Source organism: Nomascus leucogenys, chromosome 18, assembly GCF_006542625.1.
Source record: "Nomascus leucogenys isolate Asia chromosome 18, Asia_NLE_v1, whole genome shotgun sequence".
Lineage (NCBI taxonomy): Eukaryota > Metazoa > Chordata > Mammalia > Primates > Hylobatidae > Nomascus > Nomascus leucogenys.
The window spans coordinates 91,930,779-91,953,372 of NC_044398.1; the positions used below are offsets into that span (position 1 = coordinate 91,930,779).

General features: G+C 51.7%; 1 protein-coding gene across 2 annotated transcripts; it reads right to left on the bottom strand.

The window, feature by feature from the left end:
* Window positions 1-1,692: 1,692 nt before the first annotated feature.
* LOC115831282 lies at window positions 1,693-22,233 on the bottom strand. 2 transcript variants are annotated; one of them, XM_030798970.1, is made up of 8 exons: window positions 21,931-22,233; window positions 21,596-21,747; window positions 20,116-20,274; window positions 7,706-7,729; window positions 7,428-7,609; window positions 6,603-6,811; window positions 3,466-3,599; window positions 1,693-2,235 (listed from the first exon to the last, which is right to left on the bottom strand). In XM_030798970.1, the coding sequence occupies exons 1-6, from the start codon at window positions 22,169-22,171 to the stop codon at window positions 6,808-6,810; spliced, it is 762 nt and encodes a 253-aa protein (XP_030654830.1). In that variant the 5' UTR covers window positions 22,172-22,233; the 3' UTR covers window positions 1,693-2,235; window positions 3,466-3,599; window positions 6,603-6,807. The 2 variants fall into 2 exon arrangements, with proteins under 2 accessions (XP_030654830.1, XP_030654828.1); XM_030798968.1 differs by lacking the exon at window positions 3,466-3,599 and having other exon boundaries at window positions 21,596-22,233.
* Between the last annotated feature and the right edge of the window lie 361 nt (window positions 22,234-22,594).

Below are 22,594 nucleotides of genomic sequence, written 5' to 3' on the forward strand. Positions count from 1 at the left end.
TGGGAGGCTGAGGCAGGAGAATGGTGTGAACCTGGGAGGCAGAGCTTGCAGTGAGCCAAGATCGTGCCACTGCACTCCAGCCTGGGCGACAGAGCAAGACAAAAAAGGTGGAATTTTCTCTGGTTGGTGCCAGGAGAGGAAGTCAGAGATTTGAAGCACAGGAAAGATTCACGGTACCGTTGCTGGACTGAAAGTGGAAGGATGTAATCCCAGCACTTTGGGAGGTTGAGAAGGGCAGATTGCCAGAGCTCAGGAGTTAGAGGCCATCCTGGGCAACATGATGAAGCCCCATCTCTACTAAAACACAACAAATTAGCCAAGCGTGGTAGTAGGCACCTGTGGTCCCAGCTACTTGGGAGGCTGAGGTACGAGAATTGCTTGAACCCGGGAAAGGAGGTTGCAACGAACCGAGATCATGCCACTGTACTCCAGCCTGAGGCACAGACTCTATCTCTGTCTCCAAAAAAAAAAAAAAAAAAAAAAAAAAAAGTTGAAGGAGCCACATGTCAGGAAATGTAGCTGGCATCTAGAACAGAGAGAGGCCCTCAGCTGACATTGACAAGGGAACATGGACCTTAGCCCTACAACAATACAATAGGGGAACTCAATTATGCCAAAATTAAGAATGAACTTGGAAGTAGATTTTCTCCCAGAGCCTCCAGTTGGGAGCTTCAACCTCACCTGACCCCTTGATGGTAGCTCAGTGAGACCCTGAGCAGAGAACTCAATGTTATACCAAATTTCTGACCTGCAGAAACTCTGAGATAATAATGCACGTGTGTTGTTTTAAGTCACTAAATGTATGGCGATTTGTCATGCAGTAATAGAAAACCAATATAGCAGCTGAAAATAATGAAACTTTTTTGTCTCTCATGGATTCTGTGGGTTAGGGATTTGAGAGTGAGTCAGTTGGGTGGTATTGGCTTGGAGTCTTTAATGAGGTTGCAGTCAACATGTTGGCCAGGGCTGCTATTATCTATCTGACGGGTTGACTGGAGTTGGGGGACCTGCTTCCACACGGACTCAATCACACAGCTGTTGTTTGGACGCCTGAGTTCCTCACTTTGATGGACTCTCCATGGGACTGCTTGAGTGTCCTCACAACATGGCAGCTGGCTTCCCTCAGAGCAAGTATCTAAAACTTGGCAGTTTTCGACATAAAAGACATGTGGCAGGGCAGAAGCCACATGTCTTTTATGACCTAGCCTTGGGAGTCACATTATTATTATCATTGTCATCTACCTCGATATGCTTCTTTCTAGCCAAGTGACCTTGGGACAATCCCTTCACCTCTTTGAGTTTGTATTTCCCCATCTGTGAAATAGGGAAACATTATCTCCAAGAAGGATCAGAATAGGGCTGAAATGAAATAAAAATAGCAGCTGGGTGCAGCGGCTCACGCCTGTAATCCCAGCACTTTGGGAGGCCAAGGCAGATGGATCACTTGAGGTCAGGAGTTCGAGACCAGCCTGGCTAACATGGCGAAACCCCTTCTCTACTAAAAATACAAAAATTAGCCGGGCATGGTGGCAGGTGCCTGTAATCCCAGCTACTCGGGAGGCTGAGGCAGGAGAATCGCTTGAACCTAGGAGGCAGAGGTTGCAGTGAGCTGAGATTGCACCATTGCACTCCAGCCTGGGCAACAGAGTGAGACTCTGCCTCAAGTAAGTAAGTAAATAAAAGTTAAAATAGCCCCCCTTGAAGGACCCACCTGCGTCTGTCCCCCACTTTAATACCTAAGTTTGAATCACCCCTGGCTCTTAGGCCCATGCATGAGGAGCCCAGAGCAGAGGCTCAGGGAGGGTTTGTGGGCCTGATTCAACTCTGACCTCTGAGCTGTGAAGGACACTGTCCTTCCCAGGGCTGGTCCTGCCACTCAGGGCTCCCTCCTGTCACCTGCTTCCTCCTCAGAAAGGCCTTTGTCCACTTGACTGTTCCTTGGTCCTGCTCCAGGCCTCCAGGGCTCTCCCAGTACTATGTTGCCATCAGACAACACGTGAGGCTTTGCAGAGATGCCAACAGGAAGGGCCCTCTGGCATCCAGCCCAGCATCAGGCCTTACCTGGGAGATCCAGGAGCAGAGGCCTTAAAGGGGCCAAGGCGGGTGCTGTGCAGAGTCCTGGCTCTGCAGCTCAAGGCTGTACAGCTCAAGGCTGGCTCCACATCAGAGTCCCACCATGGCTCCTTCTGCCGTGCAAATGGGAGCCAGTTCCCTTCTTGAGCTCTTGCGTCGCAGCTGAAAAATGGGAATAACACTGGCATTTATGGTATAGGGGCGTATATATTGTTCATTTATTCAACAAACATTTACTGAACACTTATTATACGACAGGCATTCTTCCTGGCTCTGGGCTCTTGGCAGTGAACAAAACAGACCAAATCCTCTGCCCTTGAAGAACGTATGGTTTAGCAGGGAGAGAGGCAAACTCTAGCCAACAAACCTGTTAAACAGTATGTGGGCTGGGCGCGGAGGCTCACCCCTGTCATCCCAGCACTTGGGAGGTGGAGGTGGGAGGTTTGCTTGAGCCCAGGAGTTTGAGACCAACCTGGGTAACACAGCAAGGCTCCGTTTGTACAAAAAATTATAAAAAAAATTAGCTGGATCCACGTGGTGGTGTGCGCCTGTGGTCCCATCTGCTCTGGAGGCTGAGGTGGGAGGACTGCTTGAGTTGGAGAGGCTGAGGCTGCAGTGAGCCAAGATCATGCCACTGCACTCCAGCCTGGGTGACGGAGCAAGACCCTGTCTCAAAAACAAAACAAACAAAAGCAAAAACTAACAAACAAAAAACCAGTATGTCAGAGGGAAGTAAAGTAAAGCAGGCAGTGGCGGGTGGGGTGTGGCTAGGAGGTGCCAGGTGTGGGTTGGTATTTTATTATGAGGGCTAGGGAAGGCTTCTCCAAGAAGCTGGGAGCTGGAAGGGATGAGCAAGCTGCCCATCTGGACGTAGAGCCTTTCAGGCAGGTGGAAGAGCAGGTGCCAAGGGCCTGAGGTAGGACTGTTCCCAGTTTGTTCAAAGAAAGGTCAGTGTGGCTGCTGCAGCATGCGTGAGGGGTGAGAAGTCAGAGGTGAGGATGGAGAGGTGAGGAGTAGAATCAGATCACGCAGAGACCATGGATCCTGGAAAGGAGCGAGGCTTTGATGCAGAGTGAGATGGGAGTGTCCTGAGCACAGAAGATTTTAAATGAGATGGTGCATGCAAGACCATCTGCAGTGTGCCTGGTGCGGAGCAGGTACTCCCTAATTGCTGGCTGTTGCTATTACTGTTGTCGCTGTTGTTATTATTAAGAGACTAAGAAGCACATTGGAAACCATGAAAACCCACAGAGATGCAAATTTTAATTGCCAGAGAGAGATTTTTGAACATTTTCAATGTGCTGTCATGAAGTATTAACCATGCGAAAGTAGGTTTGACTACTTCGTTTTGTGGAAGAACCACCTATGGCTAAGAGAGGTTAGGAGACTTACCTGGAGTTGCACAGTGATAAAGGGTGGAGTCCAATTCACCAGAACCCAGGTCTGTCTCCTGAATCCAGGATCGTGACTGCTGGTTTGGCCGTGGGGGCTGAGAGGCCTTGGTGCAGTGGGCAGAGGGGAGGTCCCTGTATATGAATGGCAGAAGCTTGGGGCTGCACTTGGGACCCTCCAACATCATTGGGAGAAAAGCCTGCAGCTCTCAAGCTCTGACCTGGCACAGTGAAGCAGACAAGGCTCACAAAGACCAAAATAACCAGAGGCATCATTAAGGATGTCTTTGGGGTAAAGTAAAAGGAATCCTCATGTAAACCCGCTTAAAGAATCTGGAAATGGGCCAAGCACATGTGGCTCACACCTGCAATCCCAGCACTTTGGGAGACTTAGGCAGGAGGATCGTTGAGGCCAGGAGTTCAAGACCAGCCTAGGCAACATAGTGAGACCCTGTCTCTATTTTACAAAATATTTTTTAAAAAAGGATCTGGAAATGGGCCAGGTGTGGTGGCTCACATCTGTAATCCTAGTGCTTTGGGAGGCCAGAGTGGGAGGATTACTTGAGGACAGATCGATGCTATAGTGAGCTATGATCACACCACTGCACTCCAGCCTGGGTGACAGAACAAGACCCCATCTCTTAAAAAAAAAAAAAAAAGGAGAATCTGGACATGTAATATCTTGTTCAATAGGGGACAAAAAAAGAATCTGGACATGTAATATCTTGTTCAATAGGAAATCCAAGTTCATTTTCCTTCCATCTTTCAGCTGATACCTCACTGTTGGTTTTATCTGAGGCCAGTCCTAAGATGGCCAGTGAAGTTTCAGGCATCACATCAGGAAGAACAGAAAACATGTCTCCCTGGGGCTTCCCTTAGGAGCAAGGAAAGCTTTCTTCATGTCTCACTGGCCAGAATTGAGTTACCTGCCCGTTGTTGAAAGTCAGTGACCAGGAACTGGAAGTTAATTTTTTTTTTTTCTTGAGACAGGGTCTCACTCTTTCTCCCAGGCTGGAGTACAGTGGAGCGATCACAGTTCACTGCAGCCTCGACCTCTCAGACTCAAGCAATCCTCTCACCTCAGCCTCCCAGATAGCTCGGATATAGGCAAGCACCACCACACCTGGTTAATTTTTTATTTTTTATAGAGACAGGGTCTCACCATGATGTCCAGGCTGGTCTCAAACTCCTGGGCTCAAGACGTCCTCCCATCTCAGCCTCCCAAAGTGTTGGGATTACAGGTGTGAGCCACCTTGACTGGCCTGGAACTTAATTGACAAGGGATGAGTGTTGGGGAGTTCATCAGAGTGATTGAAAAACCAGCCCTGCCAGGCGCAGTGGCTCACGCCTGTAATCTCAACCCTTTGGGAGGCTATGGTGAGCATATCATTTGAAGACAGGAGTTCAAGACCAGCCTGGCCAACATGGTGAAACCCTGCCTCTACTAAAAATACAAAAATTAGCCAGGCGTGATGGCAGGCACCCATAGTCCCAGCTACTTGGGAGGCTGAGGCAGGAGAACAGATTGAACCCGGGAGGTGGAGATTGCAGTAAGCTTATGACAATGCACTCCAGCCTGGTTGACAGAGCAAGACTGTCTCTAAAAAAAAAGAAAAGAAAAACCATCCCTAGCTCTTCATCCCTCCCTGTGTCCCTGCCCTTGGCAGTGTGACTTTGCTACTTCTCCTATCAAGAAGTTGAGTCTAGATCCCCATCCCTAGAATTGGGCTCCTTTGGCCAATAGGATGAAATGAAAGGATGAAGTGACGAAGTGATGTGCTAGATCTCGGCCTAGGCCTCAAGACATCTGTGGCTTCCACTTGCTCCCTCTGGACTCTGCCAACACCAGGAGAACAAGCCCGACCTCTCAGACTCAAGCAATCCTCCCATCTCAGCTTCCCAGATAGCTGGGATACAGGCAAGTGCCACCACAGCCTGTTGGATGATGAAAGTTACATGGAGCAAGAGGAACCTTTCTCAAGCCCTGTACTCTGTGCCCCAGGACCTTAGCATGTGCTGACCGTGCCCTCCGGACTGCTCTGGCTCACCTCCCATGACTTAGGGACCCTGTTCTCTTTGGAGACTCAGCTCAGGCAACCCTCTCCCAAGAGGCTTCGCAAAACCATCCCCAGCCCCAGCCTGGGTCGAGGGCCTCCAGGGTTTCCTGTTGCCCAGTTTGTGTCACTCTGCTTTGTGACTATTTTTCAGTCCAGCTGCCTCATTCACAGATATGGAAACTGAGGCCCAGAGAGGGGAAGTGACTTGCCCAAAGTCACCCAGCTGAAGGCCGTGTTGGCCACTCCCCCAGCACGTTTTGTTCTTTCCTTTCCTCAGCATCTCAACCCATGAAAGCCTGGATGTGGCGATCCCATGGCGGGAGAGGGGGCCTGTGCCCCCACCATGTGCCAAGTCTCGAGTCAGGATGAGGAGACTCCTGGAGGGTCCCCTGGGAGCCTCCACTGGCACCACCCCCCTCCCCACATCCCCGCAAGGTGGGCACGAGCAGCATTCCCTCTTCAGATAAGGACGTGAGGCTCAGAGGAAAGAGGCGGGCCTGGTCACGTGGCCATGGAGGGATGGGGGGATCTGATCCCCGACCTTTCTACAGCCTGCATTTGGCTTTCTCCATGCTTTGGGGCAAAGCCAGGGCCAGCCACCATGGAGAGGAGCAGACAGAAACCCAGGGCGGGCAACGGGGAGGTCTCAGGCTGGATGGTGGGGAACCACCGAGGCAGAAAGACGCAGAGCAAAAAGTGAAAGCAACCAGAGGCCTAGAATAGCTGTGGGTGACAGAGCCAGGGGACTACAGACGCTGCCAGAAAGAGAAACCAGGCGGCCCACGGAGGGGCGGGGCACCCACTCCTCAGAGAAGCGGCCCCGGGGGCTGAGGAGGCCCATGGCCAGGTCCCTGCTAACCCGGGCAGCCCCCGCTTGGCTTGGCAGCCTGGGTGGATGCCCAAACTGTGGGAATGGAATTGGGGTGAAGGGCTGGCTTGGGGCAGAGAGGGGTCCACTTCTAACTTTAGGCCGACCTCTGCATCACTCGGATCAATTACCATGAGCTTATAAGATCTGGGACCTGCAAAACTCATCAAACAGTGCAGCCGGTGAAGCGGGGGCCATGCCGTGAAGACAAACCTGTTGGTTAACATCTCCTAGTGGCTGTTGATGTCTGTCTCCGGTGGTGGTTCCCTGCTGTGGTTACGCTGCAGGCTCCAGAGCCAGGTGGCTGGGGTTCAATCTGGGCTTGGCCTCTTGCTGGCTGTGTGACCTTGGGCAAGTCACTTCACTTCTCTGGGCCTCTGTGACTAATATCACTGACTTCACGGGGGTGTCCTGAGGATTAGCTGAATGAGTATAAGTGAAGCACATGGAACAGCTCAGAGAAAGTGCCTGCTAAACAGCTTTTATTATCCACTGTCTGCCTACACTGTATAGACACACACACACACACACACACACACACACACACACACACACGGGGAAAGTCCCTCCAGGATGTACACAGGGACTCTTTTTTTGTTCACTTCTGTGTCTTCAGGGCCTAGAACAGCGACTGGCACAGAGCAGGTGCTCAATAAATGTTTGTGGAATTGAAGGAGTAGGGGAAAGAGGCGGGGAGGGAAGGAAGGGGTGGGAGAGAACAGAAAGTCGGCGACTTCCTGGTGTGGGGCGTTGATTCTGTTGCTCTGTATTTGATTCTCTTATCACATTGCCATGCACCACTTTGGTTAATTGAAAAAAACTTCTCTTCAAGGAGGGCCAGCGACAGAGCGGGGAGGTGGCTTGCAAGCTGTGATGGTCTTTCAGCTCAGACTGGCCCCCAGCCACCCCCACCATGGCCTGCTGAGAGCCCCAGAGACCCCCCTCTCCAGAGCCAGGGCTGGCGGTGGCAGCTGTACAGCCTGCGGGCAGCCAGAGAGGCGACAGGAAGCTCAGCAGGACAGGCTGTTCCCAACCTACCAAGAACCTCGAGGCGAGAGCACAGGCTGTTCAGGGCTGAGATCTGCATGCTCCCGGCCCTTCCTGCCCAGGGGTAGTGTCACCAGCGTCCAGCGTGGGGACCTCTGCCCTGGCCTGGAGATCTTGTTGCTCTTCTGATCTCTATGAGGAACTCGGCCCGCTTGCTTTCCAGGAACTGCCTCCTGCAACCGGCTGGCAGAAGGTTTGCAGGGGAGGCGGGGGGCCCAGCCCTGTCTGCCTCGCACCCTGTGCTGGGCTGCTTTGGACATGCCACTCACCTCTCTGGGCCTCAGCTTCCCCACCTGCAAAACAGAAAATAGCGCACCACATGCAGGCATACTGTGAAGATTCAGAGCAAAGTTCAACATTTTTTTGTTTTACCATTAATTACTTTATTTATTTATTTATTTTTATTTATTTATTTTTTTGAGATGGAGTCTCACCTGTCACCCAGGCTGGAGTGCAGTGGCGCAATCTCGGCTCACTGCAACCTCCGCCTCCAGAGTTCAAACCATTCTCCTGCCTCAGCCTCCCGAGTAGCTGAAATTACAGGTGCATGCCACCACACCTGGCTAATTTTTGTACTTTTAGCAGAGATGGGGTTTCACCATGTTGGCCAGGCTGGTCTCGAACTCCTGACCTCAGGTGATCTGCCTGCTTCGGCCTCCCAAAGTGCTGGGATTACAGGCATGAGCCATTGCACCCAGCCGCATTAATTACTTTAAAACAAATGGTGGCATCTAGGTGCAGTGGCTCATGCCTGTAATCCTAGAATTTTGCAAGGCTAAGGCGGGAGAATTGCTTCAGGTCAGGAGTTTGAGACCAGCTTAGTCAACATGGTGAAACCCCATCTGTACTAAAAATACAAAAATTAGCTGGGTGTGGTGGCACACACCTGTAATTCCAGCTACTCGAGAGGCTGAGGCATGAAAATAGCTTGAACCTGGGAGGCAGAGGTTTCAGTGAGCCAAGATCATGCCACTACACTTCAGTCTGGGTGACAGAGCAAGACTCTGTCTCCAAAAAAGAAAGAAAAAAAAAAAAAGGTGGTAAAATACACATCACATAAAAATCACCAATTGAAAGTACAGTTAGGTAGCATTTAGTACATTCACAGTGTTATATAACCATCAGTCTAGTTCCAGAATGTTTTCACCACCCTAAAATATAACCCCATATTCACAGCAGTCACCCCCCTTCCCCTTGTCCCAGCCCCTGGTAAACCCTAATCCACTTTCTCTTTTTTTTTTTTTTTTTTTTGAGACGGAGTCTCTCTTTGTCGCCTAGGCTGGAGTGCAGTGGCGCTGTCTCAGCTCACTGCAAGCTCCACCTCCTGGGTTCACGCCATTCTCCTGCCTCAGCCTCCAGAGTAGCTACAGGTGCCCATCACCACGCCCGGCTAATTTTTTGATTTTTTAGTAGAGACGGGGTTTCACCATGTTAGCCAGGATGGTCTCGATCTCCTGACTTCGTGATCCACCCGCCTCGGCCTCCCAGAGTGCGGGGATTACAGGCGTGAGCCACCGCGCCCAGCCCACCCTAATCTACTTTCTTCCTCTGTGGATTTGCCTACTCTGGACATTTCATATAAATGGAATCATACAGTAAGTGGCCTTTTGTGTCTGGCTTCTTTCACTCAACATAATATTTTCAAGTTCATCCACTTTATGTAGCATGAATCAGTCTTTTATTACCATGATTCCTACAATCTATTGATTACTTAAAAAAAAAAAAAGGATTTCAAAAAGGGTATAGTGGCTCATGCATGTAATCCCAGCACTTTGGGAGGCCAAGGCAGGAGGGTCACTGGAGTCTAGGAGTTTGAGACCAGCCTGGGTAAGATAGCAAGACCCTGTCTCTACTAAAAATACAAAAATTAACCAGGTATGGTGGTGCATACCTGTAGTCCCAGCTACCAGGGAGGCTGAGTTTGGGGGATCGTTTGAGCACAGGAGTTTGAGGCTGCAGTGGGCTATGATGGTGCCACTGCATTCCAGTCTGGGTGACAGAGGGAGACTCTGTGTCATAAAAAAGTGTTTATCAAGGGGAAACACAATCACTTACATGCACGCATCCGAGTGTCCAGCTTGATGAGTTCTGACATAGTTGTATGCCCACAGACCAACCACCCAGACTGAGGTCCAGGGAGTTTCTAGCATGGTCCCTCAGACCCTCCCCACCTCCTGGCCAGAGGCAGCCCCTGCTCTGATCTTTGTCACTATTGATGAGTTTAGCCTGTTGCTTCAGATGAGTGAAAGCGGACAGTGGGGATGTTTACTAGCTGACCTCATTCCCTCAACGCCATGTCTGTGAGTTTCATTCACATCGCATATGGCAGGAGTTTGTTCTTTTGCATTGCTGAGTGGTATTCCACTGCATGGCTGTTTCAGACTTTATTTTTTTTGTATTTTACTTTTTTATTGAGAAGGAGTCTCACTCTGTCACCCAGGCTGGAGTGCAGTGGTGCAATCTCAGCTCACTGCAGCCTCCATCTCCCGGGTTCGAGTGATTCTCATGCCTCAGCCTCCTGAATAGCTGGGAATACAGGCGTCCGCCACCACACCTGGCTAATTTTTGTATTTTCAGTAGAGACAGGGTTTCCCCGTTGGCCAGGCTGGTCTCGAACTCCTGGCCTCAAGTGATCCACCCGTCTCAGCCTCCCAAAGTGCTCGGATTACAATCATGAGCCACTGTGCCCGGCTCCTCTTTCACACTTTATTTCTCCATGACTCTGTTGGTGGACATTGGATTTGTCTCCCCTTGGGGGCTATCCTGAGCCATGCTGCATGTGCAGGCCTGTGGTGGGCAGATGCCTCGTTTCTCCAGGTTTTTGCCCAGGACTGGGATTGCTGGGTATAGGGTATGTGTATGGTCAGCTTTTGTGGATACCGTCCGTTTTTCAGATGGGTTGAATGACTTCCATTCCCCATAGTGGCACCTGAGAGTCGCTGGGCTTCCCCATCCTGAACAACACTCCGTACGGCCAGCCCTGCTGATTTTCATCCTCCTCTTGAGGGCCACCGTCACTTCTTTAGATGAAATAAATATAATGATGAGAGAAAATAGCAACATAAATAGCAAGAGTTGATACCAATAGGTGGCTAATGCCTTCCACCACCCCAAGCCCTGGGCCAAGCACTCACAACATCACAACCATCCTAGGAAGTCCAGTGATTACCCCCATTTTACTGATGTGGAAACCAAGGCACAGGCAGGGCACGGTGGCTCACGTCTATAATCCCAGCACTTTGTCAGTCTGAGGTGGGAGGATCACCTGAGCCCAGGAGTTCGAGACCAGCCTGGGCAACATAATGAGACTCCGTCTCTACTAAAAATAATTTTTAAAATTAGCTGGTGTGCACCCTTAGTCCTAGCTACTCAGGAGGCTGAGGCAAAAGGATGGCTTGAGCCCAGGAGGTTGAGGCTGCAGTGAGTTATGATTGTGCCACTGCACTCCAGCCTGGGCAACAGAATGAGATCCTGTCTCACAACAAAACAAAACAAAACAAAACAAAACAAAACACCGAACAGAAACTGAAGCACAGAAGAAGAGGTCACATGGGCTGCCAAGGTCACACACCCAGCAGAAGGAGCTTAGTTTCAAGTTGAAGAACCTCAGCCCACCTGGCCCCCAGCCCCGACTCTGCCCTGACACAGGGCCCAGCAGGCTGTGGTTTGGGGATTTCTCAAAAGGACCTTCTACAGCTCTATATGAGAAGCATAGATGGAGAACCCGAGTCTCACCCTGCAGCCCCTCTCACACTCACCACACACCCATACTCACTCAAGCACACAGACAGTCACACAAATGTATTCGCACACATGCTACGCCCAAACACATCACACCCTCGCAAACACACCATACATCTCATACACCACACACTCATACAATATACATATGCCATGCATTCTCACACACACGCTTACACACTTCCACACTCACACAAATACCCCACACGCATATATTCACGTTATCACACACCTACCATGAACATACACCACACATTCCCTTACACTCAGCCTTTAGAAAGCACAAACTAGTCTGGAACACTTCTATACAAAAGGCAGTGGCAGGCTGGGTGCAGTGGCTCACACCTGTAATCCCATCATTTTGGGAGGTTGAGTTAGGAGGATCACTTGAGGTCAAGAGTTCAAGACCAGCCTGGCCAACATGGTGAAACCCCATCTCTACTAAAAATACAAAAATTAGCCAGGCGTGGTGGTACACCCCTGTTATCCCAGCTATTCAGGAGGCTGAGGCAGGAAAATCGCTTGAACCTCAGAGGCGGAGGTTGCAGTGAGCTGAGATCATGCCACTGCACTCCAGCCAGGGCGACAGAGTGAGACCCCGTCTCAAAAAAAAGAAAAAAAAAAAGGCAGTGACAGGCAAGGGGACATTACTTCGAAGCTAATTCCCCCATTCCTGCTCCCTCCTGTACTAAAATCTAAGAAGGGTCCTATGGAAAATATCCCCCAGTGGGCAGCAGTGGTGACTTCTGGAGGGCTGGGGATGTTCCACCAACAGCCCCACCAAGTCTGCAGTGCTTGTTACCCCCTGTCAGCCTGGGTACTGGCAGCCTTCTCTGGATTATCTCTCTTGACTGTCATCATGATGGGTCCATGAGATAGGCATGTTATCCCCATTTTGCAGAGGAGGAAGTTGAGGCCCAGAGCAGGAAGTCACTCGGCCTAAGTCTCTTGCTCAATGTTGCATTTACAGACAGAGGCTGCATTTGCCTGTTTGCTTTCATATCTGTCCTCTTGCTCAATTCTGTATGGTGAGAACCAACATATCCCAGGCCTCCTTGCCCATTGGCTCCCTACTGAGTTAAACAAATGGGAAGCCTGACGGGAGGCTGGAGGGTGAGAGGAAGGGATAAAGCATGGTATTTCTCCCTCTCTCTGCTTCAAGTGGCATCTTTGCAGCAGCAGGGGCTTCTTTGTGGCTCCAGTGTCCCTGGCAAAGTCTAGCCTTTGGAATGGTTCGGTTGCCATTCCTGCATTTCAGATGGCCCCAGCTCCCGGGCTCTGGTAATACGGGGTCCTCTGGTTTTCACTCTTGCACTCTGGGTGGTACTGGCTTCCTGCTGATGCTTATCTCTGGTAGTCTCATCATTCATGTATCCATTTCCCTCTGTTTGAAATACCTGATGTGGTTTCTGTTTTCCTGAGTGGATCCTAATGGACATGCAGCAAGGCAGGGATTTGAACTCAGATCCTGTGACTCCTGAGACTCAAGTGTAATCATTCTGTGACACTGTCTCTTAGTTGAGCCTTCCCTTGAAATTGTCTCCAGCTCCAGAGATTGCCCCATGTACACGTGTCTCTCACCTCCCTTTTGTCTAATAGAGCTGAGTTGCAATACCACTTATCACCAGTAGGGAGAAACCCATTCGGTGGCAAGTGCTCTGGCAGAATTTCATGTTTAGAAAGCTTTCCTCCTAACTTGTTCCTCAGTTGGATCAGAAAGCAAAAATAAATTTAAATTTAAAAGAAAGGGCTCCTCCTACTAAAGGAAGTAATAGCTTCATTTGTTTGTTAGCCAGCAGGGTAGTTAACTGTAAGACCATCTGGCCAGTTGAGATCCTCAATGAACAGAATTCTCAGCAACAGTGGAGAGTTTACACATTCCTCCCTGCCTACACAACATGGGCAGGAAGAATGGATGCACAATTTTCCAGCGGCTTTTTGCCAAAAATACCTCCCAGAGGACTCAGGCATGGAACTTCTGATCTAATTCAGTGTATTCTTTGGGTCTAGAAATTTCTTATGGCTGAACTTGAAAGTTCCACACAATGAGTTGTTTCCCTCTTTCAGCAAGCAACCCATGTAGGAGGGTGGGTCTGGAGCCAGAAAGACCCAAGTTAGCATCCAGATCTTTCAGTCACCTGCTGTGATGCCCTGGGTGAGTTGCTGAAGCTCTCTGAGCTCTGCTCTTCTTCTCTGTAAAATGGGGTTGATAATACTTGCCCTGCCAGATTCTTGGAAGAATTAAATGAGCTAAAGTGTATAAGTGCTTGCTACACATTAAAAAAAATGCTCATATCCTTTATTCTAGTTTTTTATGGTTTATTTCTGTTCCATGAAGAGTAAGGCCTCACCTGGGGAGGGGGTCACTCAAAATGTCTGGAGACTACTTCACTCACATGTCTGGTGTCTTTGTTGGCATGACTTGAAGGTTGGGTGTCACCATCACTGGGGACAGTGGCTGATGTGCTGACATGTGGCGTCTTCAAGTGTCTTGGTCTTCCTTCCAGCATTGCAGCCTCAAGGAGTCAGACTTCTTAAGTTGCAGGTAAGGGCTTCAAGAACAAGTCTTCCAGCAAACAAGATGGAACTGTATGGCCTTTTATGACCAAGTCTCAGACATCCCACAGCATCACTTCTGTAATACTCTCCTGGTTGAATTCATCAAAAGCCCACTCAGTTTCAAGAGGAGGAGATATAGACTCCACTTCTTTTTTTTTTTTTTTTTTCTTTCTTTCTTTCTTTCTTTCTTTCTTTCTTTCTTTCTTTCTTTCTTTCTTTCTTTCTCTCTCTCTCTCTCTCTCTTCTTTCTTTTTTTCTTTTCTTTTCCTTTTTTTTTTTTTTAGACAGGGTCTGGTTCACCCAGGCTGGAGTGTAGTGACACGATCTTAGCTCACTGCAACTTCTGCCTCCTGGGTTTAAACAATCCTCCCACCTCAGCCTCCCGAGTAGCTAGGACTACAGGTATGTGCCACCACAACTGGCTAATTTTTGTATTTTTGGTAGAGATGGGGCTTCACCATGTGGCCCAGGCTAGTCTCAAACTCCTAAGCTCAAGAAATCCACCTGCCTCGACCTCCCAAAGTGTTGGGATTACAGGCATAAGCCATGGTGCCTGGCCTAGATCCCACTTCTTAATCCAAGACATGGCAAAGATTTCACAGCTGTGTTTTCAAAGCACCACCCCTTTCGACTAAGCCAGTCCACCCCTGAGTATCACCCCATCAGATATGGGAAATAATGCCTCTGCAAATCAGATGGTCACTGCAGCCCTGATGGTAACAGCAAATGATCAGGAATAACCCAAAGTCCATCAATAGTGGGCTGGGTAAATACATCATGATGTTCCCACACAGTGGAATACTATGCAGTTAAAAAAATAGGCTGGGTGCAGTGGCTCATGCCTGGAATCCCAATATTTTTTGGGAGGCTGAGACAGGAGGAGCACTTGGGCTCAGGAGTTTGAGACCAGCCTGGGCAATGTAGTGGGGTTCCATCTCTACAAAACATTTTTTAAAAATAATTAACCAGGCATGGTGGTATGCACCTGTAGTCCCAGCTACTTAGGAGGCCGAGGTGGTAGGATTGCTTGAGCCTGGGAGGTTGAGGCTGCAGTGAGTTGTGATCGTGCCACCGTACTCCAGCCTGGGTGACACAGTGAGACCCTAGCTCATATAAACAAACTAACAAACAAACAAGGTTATTCTGTGTATATTGATATAGAACCATTCTGAATACTGTTGTGCAGCGAAAAAAACCAAGGTGCAGGACACTGTGTGTACTGGGCAGCCTCCAGATGACCTACAATGATTCCCACCTCCTGGGACCTAACGTGGTCCTCTCCCACATTAACTAAGGCTGACCTGTGTAATTAGGAGGATACAGTGGAAACATGTCTTCCAAGGCTAGGTCATAAATAATACTGCAGCTTCCACTCTGTCCCATCTTGGACCACTTTTCCTGACAGAAGCCAGCTGCCATGTTGTGAGGACACTCAAGCAGCCCTATCGAGACATCTTTGTGGTGAGGAGCTGAGACCTCCTGCCAAAAGCCACATAATGAGCCATCCAGAAAGTAGAGCCTCCAGCTCCAGTTAAGCCTTCAGATGACAGCAGCCCTAGCCAACTGCTTGACCACAGCCTCACATGACACTGAGCCAGAATCACCTAGCTGAGCTGCTCCCAAATTCCTGCCCCTCAGAAACTGTGAGATAAAAAAGGTTTATTCATATTTCAAGCTGCCAAATTTTGGGCTAACTTGCTATGCAGCAATAGCAATAGATAATGAATACGGTATGTACATGGATTCGTCCATTCTCACATTGCTATAAAGAAATACCAGAGACTGAGTAATTCATAAAGAAAAGAGGTTTAGTTGGCTCACAGTTCTGCAGGCTGTACAGGGAGCATGGCACTGGCCTCTGCTCAGCTTCTGGAGAGGCCTCAGGAAACTTCCAATCACGGCAGAAGGCAAAGAGGGGGCAGGCATGTCACATGGCGGGAGCAGGAGCAAGAGAGAGATGGGAGAGGTGCTATACACTTGTAAATGACCAGATCTCATGAGAACTCACTCACTGTCACAGGGATAGTACCAAGAGGGATGGTGCTACACCATTCATGAGAAATCCACTCCCATGATAAAATCACCTCCCACCAGGCCCGACCTCCAACATCGGGGGTTACAATTCAACATGAGATTTGGGTGGGGACATAGATCCAAATCGTATCAGTATAGTAGTCTAACATTCGAGTAAATGCACTAAGTATTTCTGGAAAAAGGCTGGGCCTGGTGGCTCATGCCTGTAATCCCAGCACTTTGGGAGGCCGAGGTGGGCAGATCGCCTGAGGTCAGGAGATTGAAACCAGCTTGTCCAACATGGGGAAACTCCATCTATATTGAAAATACAAAATTAGCTGGGCATGGTGACAGGCGTCTGTAATCCCAGCTACTTGGGAGGCTGAGCCAAGAGAATCATGTGAGCTCGAGAGGTAGAGGTTGCAGTGAGCCAAGAGCACACCACTACACTCCAGCCTGAGCGACAAGAGCAAAATTCCATCTCAAAAAAAAAAAAAAAAAAAAAAAAGGCTTGGCGCGGGGGCTCATGCCTGCAATCCCAGGACTTTGGGAGGCCAAGGTGGGCAGATCACGAGGTCAGGAGTTCAAGACCATTCTGGACAACATGGTGAAACCCCATCTCTACTAAAAATACACAAATTAGCTGGGTGTGTTGGCATGCACCTGTAGTCCCAGCTATTCAGGAGGCTGAGGCAGGAGAATTGCCTGAACCCGGGAGGCGGAGGTTGCAGTGAGCCGAGATCATGCCACTGCACTCCAGCCTGGCGATAGAGCGAGACTCCATCTCAAAAATAAAAAGTATTTCTGGAAGGAATTGAAGAAACTGGTATCAGAAAGGGAACTGGGGTGGCTAGGGGATGAGAGAGGCCAGCAGGGAAAGAGACCCTCTTATCTCTTTTGCATTTTGAACCATCTTTTTTAAAAAATGAACTAAATGTTAAATCAGTAAATAAAAACAAATGCTGTTCTTTTGTGTGTAGTTTTTTTTTTGTTTGTTTTTTTTTTTGAGAAGGAGTCTGGCTCTGTCGCCCAGGCTGGAGTGCAGTGGCGTGATCTCGGCTCACTGCAAGCTCCACCTCCCAGGTTCAAGTGATTCTCCTGCTTCAGTCTCCTGCGTAGCTGGGACTACAGGCACCCACCACCACACCCAGCTAATGTTTTTGTATTTTTAGTAGAGACGGGGTTTCATCATGTTAGCCAGAATGATCTCGATCTCCTGACCTCATGATCCGCCCACCTCGGCCTCCCAAAGTGCTGGGATTACAGCTGTGAGCCACTGCGCCCGGCCCAAAGTGCCGTTTTTAGGCAGCCCCTAGTAAGTAGCAGCTGTGATTATTCACGTCACAAATATTTCTCAAGCTGCCAGAAGCTTCCTGTGTGTATATGTTAGATAGATCTGCAACTTTCATGGGTTTATGAAGAATAAGGTAGGCCCGGGTCTGAGAGGTACATAGAAGCCCCATCAAGTACTAGCTGTGCACTGGGGGTGGGCCACTTAACCTCTCTGAGCTTCCATTTCCTACCTGAAAAACAGGGATCATGAGTACAGTCATATGGGCCACGTGTTCAGCTATGGGCCAGGCATGAGGTAAACACTTAATAGATTTGACTGTTATTATTATTATTTTCTTTTCTTTTTTTTTTATGGATCAATGATAATAACTCAATCCTCTATTTGACAAAGAAGAAGGAGAAGGAAGAGGAAAAAAAAGAAAGTGGGATAAAGGATCAGAAAGGGAGGAAAATAGAAAAAATTAGAGTATGACTCCAGGGTAGACCTGTTTTGTTGTCGCTTGGTTGGTTGGTTGGTTGTCAGTTGTATTTTTCATATGTTTCACCATGTTGGCCAGGCTGGTCTCGAACTCCTAGCCTCAAGTGATCAACCCGCCTTGGCCTCCCAGAGTACTGGGACTACAGGCGTGAGCCACCACGTCCAGCCCCCACATTGCTTCTGGCCTCTGTGGTAGACCTCCCAGACGGGGCGGCCGGGCAGAGGCGCTCCCCACATCCCAGATGGGGCAGCCAGGCAGAGGTGCTCCTCACTTCCCAGACGGGGCGGCTGCGCAGAGGCGCTCCTCACTTCCTAGACGATGGGCGGCCGGGCAGAGGCGCTCCTCACATCCCAGATGATGGGCGGCCGGGCAGAGGCGCTCCTCACTTCCTAGACGATGGGCGGCTGAGCAGAGGCGCTCCTCACTTCCCAGACGATGGGCGGCCGGGCAGAGGCGCTCCTCACTTCTTCCCAGACGGGGCGGCCGGGCAGGGATGCTCCTCACTTCCTAGACGGGGTGGCGGCCGGGCAGAGGGGGCTCCTCACTTCCTGGATGGAGTGGCCGGGCAGAGGCGCTCCTCACATCCCAGACGATGGGTGGCGGGGCAGAGGCGCTCCTCAATTCTCAGACGGGGCAGCCGGGCAGAGGCGCTCCTCACTTCCCAGACGGGGCGGCCATGCAGAGGCGCTCCTCACTTCTTCCCAGACGGGGCGGCCGGGCAGAGGCGCTCCTCACTTCTCAGACGGGGCGGCCGGGCAGAGGCGCTCCTCACTTCTTCCCAGACAGGGTGGCCGCGCAGAGGCACTCCTCACTTCCCAGACGGGGCGGCCGGGCAGAGGTGCTCCTCACATCCTCCCAGACGGGGCGGCTGGACAGAGGCGCTCCTCACTTCTTCCCGGACGGGGTGGCCGGGCAGAGGCGCTCCTCACTTCCCAGACGGGGCGGCCGGGCAGAGTCGCTCCTCACATCCCAGACGATGGGCGGCCAGGCAGAGACGTTCCTCACTTCCTAGATGGGGTGGCGGCCGGGCAGAGGCGCTCCTCACCTCCCAGATGGGGCGGCCGGGCAGAGCAGCTCCTCACAACCCAGACGATGGGCGGCCAGGCAGAGACGCTCCCCACCTCCCAGACGGGGCGGCGGCCGGGCAGAGGCTGCAATCCCAGCACCCTGGGAGGCCAAGGCAGGCGGCTGGGAGACGGAGGCTGCAGCGAGCCAAGACCACGCCACCGCACTGCAGCCCGGGCAACACCGAGCACCGAGTGAGCGAGACTCCGTCTGCAGTCCCAGTACCTCGGGAGGCCGAGGCGGGCAGACCACTGGAGGTCAGGAGCTGGAGACCAGCCTGGCCGACATGGCGAAACCGCGCCTCCAGCGAAAGGAGAAAAACCAGGGAGGGATGGTGGCGCGCGCTGGCAATCCCAGGCAGCCCGCAGGCCAGGGCAGGAGAATCACGGGAGCCGGACGCAGGGAGTCTGCAGCGAGCCGAGTATACTCCAGCCTGGGCCACAGAGGGAAGAAAAAAGAAAGGAAAGGAAAAGGAAAAGGGGAAAGGAAAGGAAGAAGGAAGGCAGGCAGGCAGGCAGGCTGTTATTATTGTACTTTTTTTTTTTTTTTTTGAGATAGGGTCTCCCTCATCTGGAGTGCAGTGGCACAATCATAGCTCACTGCTGCCTCAAACTCCTGGGCTCAAGCAATCCCCTCCTGCTTCACCCTCTCAAGTAGCTGGAAGCACTCCATCATGCTTGGCTAATTTTTAACTTTTTTGTAGAGACAGAGTCCCGCTATGTTGCCCAGGCTGGTCTCGAACTCCTGGCCTCAAGTGATCCTCCTGCCTTGACCTCCCAAAGTGCTGGGATTACAGGTGTGAGCCCCTGCACCAGCCAGATTTGGTTGTTTTTATTAATAAGGGCCAAAGATCCTGTCTTGGGCAAGGAGAAGGGAGGTACACCCTGAGCCCGTTGTCGCCACCCGAGGAGTTGGGCTGGAGTAGATGGCCCACGGGTGAGCAAAACTTCCCAGGATAGAAGGTGGGCAAGGGGTTATGAAGTGGAGCAGCTTCCCAGGGCAGAAGCTGGGCAAGGGGTTATCAGGCACCAAAGAGAGAAAGGGAGACTCCACCTGTGCATCCAGCACCCCTACCCCTCATCTCTCCCCATGCAAGATGGTGGGAGGGCAGCCCTGACTGCAGGGAAATCCATGCCTGTGCCCCTTCCCCTACCACTTGGCCTGATGGGCAAGTGCAGAGCAGGAGGCAGCTCACACTCCAGAAGGAAGAGGCGCACTCTCTCCCAGGGCCCCGGGTGTGTGCTGGGTGCCACACAGCTCTGCGTTCCAGCACTCCCTGAAGGACCCACGCTAGGACAGGGCAGGACAGGGACCCACCAACCATGAGGCAGCCCCTGGAGGAGTGGGAGGGTCAACAGGTACAGGAGGAGCTGGGGGTCCCTGAGGTTGGGGGCTGCCCTGGGTGCTTGGCTCTCTCCTCCTGCTGTGCCAGAAAGGGTGCTTGGGTGACAGGCACCCACATGCCTCCAGATTACAGGGTGCCAGGGCATGGCAGCAGGGTGGGCCTGGGGAATTCCCACATGGCTAACCTGGGCATCAGCCTGGTAAGGCAGAAGGGGTGTCAGGAAGCCAGGCTGTGGCTCCATGTCACTGCCTGACCTCGGCAAGTTGCTTCTCCTCCTGTGCCTGGCTCTCCCGAGCTGTCGAGTGAGGCGTGGCCTCTGGGCCCCGAGGGGTTTACAGGTTGCCTGGGAGCAAGACAGAGATGAAAGGACAGGTTGGAAAGCCTGCCTTACTCTGAGGATGACTGGAGATGGTGCTCCTTTGGGGCAAGTCCCCGCGGAGGCACCTCCTGGCCTGGCCAGGGATGTGGGGGGTCCTCTGCTCATGACTCACCCTTTCTGGGACTGACATTGTCCCCTGGGAGGCGCTTGCCAGGAAGGGCCTGATCTGGCCCTTTCTGCCCTGTGCAGATGTCTCAGCCTTAGCTGCGTCCGGCCCAGGCCAGGAAAATGCTGGCTGGCTCTGCCCCATGGCAGGGAGGGCGACGGTGCTGAGATGTTGGGGGCCTTTCTTCTGGACAGTGAACAGCATATGTGCTCAGCTTGGTCACTGCCCTGATGATTTTTGGCAACACGAAACCAACATAACCACTTGTCCTCAAGGACACTGCATCCTGAAGCCCTCCTTCGATCTGAGTCAGGGATCCCTGTCTGATGCCTCCCGTCTCGGGACTGGCCACCCTTGCACAAGCCAAAACCTTGTGCAAACGCTCTTTCCTTCTCCTTCTCTCAGCCCCCAAATCTGAAGTCACCGTTCTTAGTGAGGGTTCCCTAGAAGCTGACTCTAGACAGGGGTTTGGTGACCATGACATGGTGCTGGGTCACCCCTTAGGAGTCCTGATCAGGGGCAAGGGAAGTGGAATTTTATGCCCATCACATGTGATTGGTTAAGGGAGCTCCCCCTTCTGCCCTCTGGGCAGTGCATGAATCCCTGGGAGCTTCTGCCCCTCCAGGGGTTGCAGGCAAAGCTGGTTCCAGCAGCGAAAGATGGCGCCTGACTAGAAAACGTAGGTAGCTGCTGCGGGCAGAGAAAGTTCCCTGGGGGAGGGGTAAAGGTCTGAGGGCTGGGGTCTGGGGGAGGAATCTGGGAGGAGCTCTGGCAGTGACTGCAACAGCAGCCGAATGCTCTCCATTTGACCTCTATTTCTGGAAAACATTTGCTTCTCTCCCTTCCCACAGCCGCCCTTATCTGTCACCAGGATACCCAGGAGCTTCCTAACTAAACTCCCGGCAGCTCCATTAACTACTACCTACCCAGCAGCAGAGGGACTTTCTAATGCCTATCTGAGCCAATTTTCTTGATCGAGCCGATTTTCTAAATGCCAATCTAGCCACTCTAACCGCCTGCCCTCTGGTGGGCTCCCCCAGCCCTTAGAGGTCTCAGATTCAGCCATCCCCAGGCACAGGGAGGTGCCATGAATGAATGAACCCAGGGTGGCCACTGCAAGCCCACAGCCCTCCCCAGATACCTGTCTGATGGAGACAGCAGTTGAGAAATGCGCCTCACCTCTGAGAAGATGACATCATAAGTGTGATGATGGATTGGTGTGGTGCAGCGGTAGGGGAGTGGAGGGTACAGGTCCCGTCCAAAGGAGGCAGCCTCTGCTCCGTTCCAGCAGATGGTTCTTGCAGGGCTGAGGGACAGCACGTGCGAAGGTCCTGGGGCAGGAGCGGGGCACAACCACGGGAGATGCAAAGGAAGGCCAGTGGGGCTGGAACACTGGGGAGGGGCTGGGAGGTGGGGGTAAAGGAGGGGTGAGGGGCCTGGACCCTGCGCTGACAGCAAGCCAGGTGGGCTGGGGGGCACAGTAGTGTGATTCACGCCAGAGATCAGGAGATCACCTCTGGTGTGGGCAGAGTTGAGATCATTGAGGAGGGGCCAGGAGACCAGGTGGGAGGTTTCTGCCATGGATGGTCCAGGCGATGAGGAGGTGCGAACCCGGGCGGTGGCCTCAGGGAGGAGGGGATGAACAGGCTCAGGATGTGGTGAGGAGGCCTTGCTGAAGGGCCAAGTGTGGGGCCGGGAACGGCTGTGGCTGCCTCTTAGTGGACTCGAAGGCTGGAGGCGGAGAAAGGGAGCCATCTACTCCAGAGTGCATCTCACTGCTGCTTCCAGGAGCCCTCAGGGCACCTGGGCAAAAACTGTCCTGGAGGGTCCTAGAGCCCCTTGGGGAGGGTAAGAAGGGCACCCGGGCTCCCACCCTGTCTGTAAGATTAGATCAGCCCCACATAAGTTCTGGGGTGCAGGGGGAGGGAGAATAAAGAGGAAAAGGACCCAGGAAGCACTACATGATCCAAGAAGAGGCTGGGCACAGTGGCTCCCGCCTGTAATCCTAACACTTTGAGAGGCTATGGTGGGAGGATCACTTGAAGCCAGGAGTTCAAGAACAGCCTGGGCAACACAGTGAGACCCCCATCTCTACAAAAAGTTAAAAAAAATTGTTTTAAATAGAAAAGCTCCAAGAAGGGGTGGAATCCCTAAAACATCTCCCACGCTGCACACCCA